The following is an 8,266-nucleotide window of genomic DNA, read 5'->3' on the forward strand; positions in this document are numbered from 1 at the left end:
ATAGATATATGTTCATTCAATAAATTCTGTTCCTCTAGAGAACCATGACTAATGCATTGTGTATATACTCAATTAAATAAACCATTATTATTAGATTAATGACCTGACAACGAAACAAAGGTACCCTGTGGACTTGTGTCATATCAAGGTGATGACTGATTAGTTATCCCTCTTTTTGTACCATTAGTGTATATAAACCCATTGGAAGAGTTGGAGGGCCTAACAGGACTCTGCAAACTTTGAGAAAACTTGAGTTAGAGACAAGGAAGTAGAAAAGAAGTATGTCAACATTTCTCAGATTTATTTAGTTGAATGACATATGCTACAAGAGAAATAATTCCACATCCACCTAAACACACAAAAAAATACTTTGTTTCTGGATCCATCAACTATCTATTGCAATGATCCCAGAGGTGCTTTTATATGTGTCTCTTGCTGGAAACGAGATGACGAATGTGACATTTCACCTGTAGATTCGCTGTATATTTCTCTCCTCTCCTAGTGGAAAGGAGAAATCTTGGCGTTGTTGGCTTCTGTCAAGTCGTATGAACAGCTGGCCACAGCAGCGTTTCTTTCTTCTGTTTTCACTACTTGATCAGATGCAAGAGTCAACTGCTGATTTTTTTTTTCTCCCAAATGACTGTTCTCTTAGATGCAAAGCAGGCTTATTTTTTCATTACTGGTTTATCACACCTGTCTCGTAACGATGGGGAATCATTCTTGTTGACTTCACTGTTTTATCTTGCTTAGTGAGATAAAGTTTAGTAATCACTAAAACGAATGCATTTTTGTGGTCAGCACTAACTGACTCATGGAGGTTATTATTTGTATTTACTGACCACAGCACTTTGATTTTATGAACTGCGGACCTTTGCTCTCCTGATCCCAAGATGACAAATGTACATGCAAATCTGTAGGAACAGTTTCAGAAGCAAGACAAGTGAGGACCCCATTTCTAGGGACTATGAAGTGTGTACTTACTTATCCATGGTACTATATTCTATACTGACAGATTCGAACATATACCAAACTGCTGATCATAATGAATTCTTTTTGTAACCAATTCTAATTTCTACTTAGTCTTTTCACATTTCAACTTAATTACTTTGCCTCACTATATTATGCAATACTTCTTTGCGTGTGTTTATGTGTATACATGTGAGTATGTGCGTATGTACAGGTGGAATCCATAGGTCAATTTTAGCTGTGATAGCCCAGGGGGATCCATCTCATATTTTGAGACAGGATTTCTCACTGGATTGTGATTTGCTCATTTGTCTAGACTGACTGACAGCTGAGTTCCAGTGATTTACCTGTTTCACCTCCCCATTGCTGGGGTTATGAACATGTGCCACCATGTCTGTGTTTTTAGCATGGTTTCTCGAGGTTGAAATTAGGCCCTCATGCTTATGAGTCAAATACCCCGCAGTCTGAGCTATCTTCTAGTTCCAATTATCAATTACTTTTGAACACACTGAATCGAGTCTTATAAACCACTGTAAATTATTTTGAAAGTGAAGTTGTGAGGGAATAACTGGATAGAATAAGTAAACAAATAAGTGTACTTAGGCCTAAAAGTGACTTCTCCTATGTTAATTTTCCTAAATGTTTGTTTTATTCAAACCTTTTCTTCTAACGGCAGTTAAATTGCAACACACAGCACATAACGCCTCTTTGACATTTATCAAGGATGGCACACACATAAAACGGTTGTTCTCTCAGCTATTTGACCCCTAAAGTCAAAACAGACAGAGTCACCTGGGAAACTGAATGGAATGACGAGGAAAATATCAGCTGGTGCTGAGCATAAACTTACAAGATTAACTCACAAGACATAAAGTCTTCCCTCTCAGCAGTTACTGACCATTTCTCTTTAATCTGAGAATATGTAGAGGACATAAACACATGTAGAGAACTGTTGTTGAACAAGTAGTTCCTGAAAGTCACATCAGAGAATGTCTGCCCTTATTGCTGAGGGGAAATGAGGAACGCTTTTCAATACGACACATTTCTTAAGCTATGCAAATGTCTGTAGGACTCCAAGGTACGATAGAATTATGCATAAAAGAGAATAAATGCTCATTATTAATATTCAGGCCAGAAATTGTGTTTATATGGTATAACTAACCAATGTCCTGCATTTGGACAGCAGTCTATGATCTCCAGGATAGTATCAGAACATCAATTCTTATGTTATTCATTTGCAAGATCTAAGCTGTTTGGCAAACTGCCATGCCAGATTAATAAATTAATTTCTTCTTTAAATCACCTTGGGTGTTAAGGAAAACTGTGTTTTATATAATATTCTATAAGAAATTAAAGAATACATATTATCCATATTATCATTCAGGGGCAGTTTACATATAGGAAGATAAATGGTGATAACTAAAGTTAATTAATCAATTAATATATGTATATATAGGGGGATAATTGATTATGTATATACAGGGAGGTAAATGGTAATAACTAAAATTAATTAATATATGTATAATTGAAAAGAGAAATGCTATACATAATCATGCTGAGTCACCCATTCTCTATGAACTCTAGGTTTTCAGAGTGAGTGGTACAGGAAAATGTTGCCTTCTTGTTGCTGTGTTGACCTCATGTCTTCATCACCATAGGTATACATTAGGACTGAGAGTTATTATATATTTATAGCTGCATTGATTTATTGAAAATATATTTTTCATAGTTTCTTCTGATCACATTTTCTCCTTCTCCAACTACCTCCATATCTTCCCTATTTCCATGTGCCCCCAAATACACACCTTTCTTGCTCTCTCTAAATAGAACACAGGCACTTTACCAAAAGAGGGAGAAAAAGAAAGAAAAAAAATTAGATAAAATACAGGCAAACAAACCCGAATAGGACAAAACAAGCAAAGGAACAGAAATAAAAAGTACCAAAGAGAAAGCATAAGAAACACGTATAGATCCAGAAACACAAACATTATTTATATACACAGATATCCATAAAAATACAAAATTAGAAACTATAATATATAAGTAAAAGATCTGTAGAGAAAAATAAAAGTCCAAAGTATTATGAAGCAAGCAAACAAACAAATAACCATTGAGTTTCTTTTGTGTTGACTATCTACTCTTTGACATGAGGCCTGCCCTTGAGTGTGGTTTGTATAAAAAGTAAGACTCCATTGGAAAAAAGTAATTCCTTTTTTCTTTAGTAATTTTTACTCATAATTTTTAAATTTATTTTACATACCAACACAGTTTCCCCTTCCTCCTGTCCTCCTGCTTCCTCTCCATACCTCCCATTCCACTTCCCCCATCCACTCTTCCTTCATCCCCATTCAGATGGGGAAAGTCCTTCTATGGGAATCAACAAGTCATGGCACATCAAACTGAGGCAGGATCAAGCTCCTCCCCCCATATCTAGCCTGAGCAAAGTATTCCTCCATAGGGAATAGGTTCCAAAAAGCCAATTCATGCCCTAGGGTAAATCCTGATCTTACTGCCAGTGGCCCTACAAACTGCCTAAGTCACACATCTGTCACCCACATTCAGAGGGCCTAGTTTGGTCCTAAGCAGGTTCCCCAGTTGTCAATCTGGAGTCAGTGAGCTCGCACTCACTTGGGTCAGCTGTGTCTATGGGCTTCTCCATCGTGACCCCTTTACTTATATTATGGCTCCTCCCTCCCTTTGACTGGATTCAGGGAGCTTGTCCCTGCGCTTAGTTGTGGATCTCTGCATCTGCTTCCTTCAGTTACAGGACTAAGGTTTATGATGGCAATTAAGGTAGCCATCAATCTGATTACATAGATGGCCAATTCAGGAACCCTCTCCAATATTGCTTAGAGTCTTAGCTGGGTTCATCCTTGTGGATTCCTGGGAATTTCCTTAGTGCCAGATGTCTCACTAGCTCCATAATGGTTCCCTTTATCAAAATATCTCTTTTCTGATTCACCCTTTCTGTTCTTCCCCCAACTGGACCGCACGGTCCCCTCATGTTCTCCTCCCCACACGCTTTCCCTTCCCTCACATTCCCAGTTTACTCAGGAGATCTCACAAAATGGCAGCCTACAGAATGGGAAAAGATCTTCACCAACCCCACAGCTGAGAGGGCTGATCTCCAGAATATACAAAGAACTCAAGAAACTAGACATCAAAATACCAAATAAGCCAATTAAAAATGGGGAACAGATTTAAACAGAGAATTCTCAACAGAGGACGCTTAAATGGATAAAAAACACTTAAGGAATTGTTCAACATCCTTAGCCATCAGGGAAATGCAACTCAAACAACTCTGAGATAACGTCTTACCCCCATCACGTCAAAGATCAAAAACACTGATGACAGCTTATGCTGGAGAGGATGTGGGGTAAGAAAAACATTCTTTCATTGCTGGTGGGAGTGTAAACTGATACAGCCACTTTGGAAATCAAAAATTCATGGCAGTTTCTCAGAAAACTGAAAATCAATCGATATCAAGACTCAGCAATACCACTCTTGGGCATATACCCAAAAGATGCTCAATCACTTGTTCAACTATATTCATAGCAACATTATTTGTAATAGTCAGAACCTGGAAACAACCTAGATGCCCCTCAACCAAAGAATGGCTAAAGAAAATGTGGTACATTTACACAGTGGAGTACTATTCAGCAGTAAAAAACAGTGACATCTTGAACTTTGTATGCAAATGGATGGAACTAGAAAATACCATCCTGAAGTAGTAAAGCAACCCAGAGCCAGAAAGAAAAACATGGCATGTCCCCACTCACAAGTCGATATGAGACATAAAGCAGAGAATAACCAGCCTGCTGTCCACAGTCCCAGAGAAGCTAGGTATCAAGGAGGACCCTAAGAAAGACATACATGGACAAAAGCTCAATTAGATGTAACCCATTCATGGCACTGGAGGCTTCATTTGGTGTTGTGAGATATCCAGCTGTGACTTTCTCTCTCCATGTTAATTGGTGGTTCCATTTAGATTTCATTTACAGGAACATTTTTTATGAAATGAATAATTTTATATGGAACATATTTGATTAAAATAATATCAAAAGCAGTGATTTGTAATGGGATTTTCTGGTTAATTCTTATTTCCTTAAAATTTAAGCTTTCGTATCAGATCCAAGTTTTTGACTTATGTGAAGATAATATAACAATACATATAAATATTGACACAAAATGTTCGTATTTGGGTGATGGAAGAACATGGAAACTTAAGTGGGAGAAATATCAGAGTGAAGGACAGAAAGAAACCTGGTTTGTTCTCTCAGGAAGACTGTTTAAGATGCATTGTGAATTCAAACGGTGAAAACTGACTACTAAAGGAGTTTGGGAGCCCTAATAGGAAATAGTAATTAAGAAATACCTTGACATACTATGTAGTACATACTGTGTAGTATAGATAACAGTTACTGTATGTTATCATCTTCATTCTTCTCTATCTTCCTTCCTTTTCTATGCAGTGTGAGGGAAGTATCTCAAGGCATTGCACACGGTAGGCAGGAACTGTAACACTGGACCACATTTGCAGCCCGCGCTCTGTCCATTTGAGACAGAGTTGGTACACAGTCAGGTCTCTTGAGCTCGTAACATAAGCACTAGCCTCACAGGTGTGCTGCATGCCCCCAGGAGCAGTCATACTTTACATTTATTTTATAAGTGTACCTGATACCTTCTATTTCATTTTTGGTTTAAATGATAAAAATTAAAGGTGACCTGTGATTTTATTTTTTTTTCACTGTTTAAGGAATTTTTATTAAAGCAAGAATTTTATAATCCAAATTACGTTTCCTTGCTTAGTTATCAGTTCTGCTACTTAAAACAGAACTGACATCCCAAGCTATTCCACGGTAAAGAATTACAAAATTAAAGAAAGGAATGCTTTAAATTTTTGTACTTTGCTGAAAATTCTTTTCCCAGGGTCTATAAAACATTAATTTGTTTTTATATTTTACTATTTTTTTGTATTTTTTGTTGTTTTAAATCAAGTAATCTAGGACTAGCACTGTTTGCTAGACCTGGCATTTGCTCGGTACATAAGGTTCAAAGTTTCCTTTCCTTTTTTTTATTTATTTTATATTTTGCAATGTTTTTTCATAATATTTAAATTTTTTGATGTTTAGATATTTTTTCTTCAGTGAAGCACGAGTGTCTTTTCGTGGTCCCTGATCAATTCAAACGGCTGGGACACCGGTGGCACTGTTCACTGCCTTCTGGGCAGCCTCTTTTGCTTGGTGGGCTTGTAGTACAGCCACAGCTTCATCAACCTTTGAGCGGAGAGACTCTGGAGACTCAAGCATGTGAAGTAATTCCGAGTTATCAATCTCCAAAAGCATGCCAGTGATTTTACCAGCAAGAGTAGGGTGCATGGCTTGAATAAGAGGAAACAGCCGTTCACCCAACATTTGCTTTTGCTCTTGAGGGGGGGCAGATGCCAACATGGAAGCAGTTAGAGGTTCTTGACCTTGCACATGAACAGCAGGCTGTTGCATGGTAACTTGTGGCTGTGCATTAAGATGTTGCTGGGGATTGCGGACTCCCGCAGCGTATTTATACTGGGGAACGGTGCGGACAGCAGGAGTGGCTGCAGCAGCAGCAGCTGCAGGACGTGGACCCATGGTCTGTGTTGAAGTGTTAGCAACACGCTGTGTTGACATGACTCGTGGAACCTGTGAGGAAGCTGGTCTCATAGTACTAAATGGTGGTCTAGGAGCAGCTGGGCGGATAGCACCGGGCATGTTCTGGAATGGATGAGGTCTGGCACCCTGAGCAGTCCAGCGAGGACTTGGTCTTAGTTGAGCAATTTGGCTAGGAGGATAGTATGCAGCACGGTTCTGAGTCTGTGGGATAGCTGCCATGAAGTAACCTGAAGGAGGTGCTGTCTGGTAGGGGTTCATCACGGGGTTGGGCACAGCTCTCACACTTGCCATTCTCTGCATGTACTGGTTAGTGAGGTGAGCCTGGCGCTCTTCTTTGCGCTGAGCTAAAGCTACATACAGTGGCTTCGTGGTCACAATTCTGCCATTCATTTCCGTAACTGCTTTAGTGGCTTCTTCAGGGGAAGAGAAACATACAAAACCAAACCCTTTGCTGCGACCACCCTCCATCATAACCTTTGCACTGGTGATGGTACCAAACGGAGAGAACTCTTTCCAGAGACGCTCATCATCAATACCATCATCAAGGTTTTTCACATAAAGGTTAACACCCTGGTATCTGGTGATCCTGTCTTGCTTCATCTGCTCAAATTTGCGCTTAAGTTCCGTCTGCCGCTCCACTTTTTTTCTGAGCTCGACCAACATAAATCTGATTTCCATTGAGCTCCTTTCCATTCATCTCATCCACAGCTTTCTGTGCATCTTCATGTCTTTCAAAGCTGACAAATCCAAACCCTTTGGACTTTCCGCTTTCATCAGTCAAACTTGCCAAAGAGATCCTTGAGGCGCTCATCATCCATGTCTTCCCCAAAGTTCTTGATGTAAACGTTGGTGAACTCCTTTGCCCTCGCTCCAAGTTCTGCTTCTCGTTCCTTCCGTGATTTAAATCGTCCAACAAACACTTTACGGTCATTTAGAAGCATCCCATTCATTTTCTCAATAGCTCTTTCAGCTGCTTCCTGTGTTTCAAAATGCACAAACCCATAGCCTTTGGAGCCATTTTCATCACAGACCACCTTACATGAAAGGATGTTACCAAATGCAGAAAATGTATCATACAATGCTTTATTGTCAATGGATTTGTCCAAATTTTTAATGAATATGTTGCCTACTCCACTTTTGCGAAGTGATGGATCACGCTGAGACCACATGATGCGAACTGGCTTGCCCTTTATAACATCAAAATTCATGGTGACCTGTGATTTTATATTAACTGATCATTGCATTTACATTTTTAATTACTGAATTTCTATGTAAAATGTTTTTACACGGAAACTAAAAGGTTCATTTGCTAAAATTAAAAACTACTATTCTGAACTACTAACTAAAGCATAACCTAGCAAATATCACAGCACTAACAGTGAGTTAAGACTTCTGTGAAAAAGCCTCTAACGCTAAACTCTTAGCATGTGATGCGGTGGCATTAACTTTCCATGTGAAATATATTCATAAATTAGTTCAGCTTCCAAATAAAAGTTGGTCTGGGAAGAGCTCCAGAGAAATTCAAAATGAAAGAGAGCAGCGGAGCAGGGTTTATTTTTCCGTTAAAGGCATCTCACAAGGGAGAGTATGGGGAAGGAGGGAGAAGGAAGGGGTACTTTTTCATGAAAATTATGTTTGAGATATGCAAATTT

At 38.9% G+C, this 8,266-nt stretch overlaps 1 protein-coding gene across 1 annotated transcript; it reads right to left on the minus strand.

Moving 5' to 3' along the window:
* Positions 1 to 5,863: 5,863 nt before the first annotated feature.
* Positions 5,864 to 7,831, minus strand: LOC119820779 (polyadenylate-binding protein 1-like). The gene is given in 3 exon segments (XM_038339387.1): positions 5,864 to 7,259; positions 7,261 to 7,393; positions 7,395 to 7,831. Coding segments are annotated over 3 exon segments (1,671 nt in total). The 5' UTR covers positions 7,823 to 7,831; the 3' UTR covers positions 5,864 to 6,149.
* Between the last annotated feature and the right edge of the window lie 435 nt (positions 7,832 to 8,266).

Source organism: Arvicola amphibius, chromosome 8 (assembly GCF_903992535.2).
Source record: "Arvicola amphibius chromosome 8, mArvAmp1.2, whole genome shotgun sequence".
In the NCBI taxonomy this organism is placed as follows: domain Eukaryota; kingdom Metazoa; phylum Chordata; class Mammalia; order Rodentia; family Cricetidae; genus Arvicola; species Arvicola amphibius.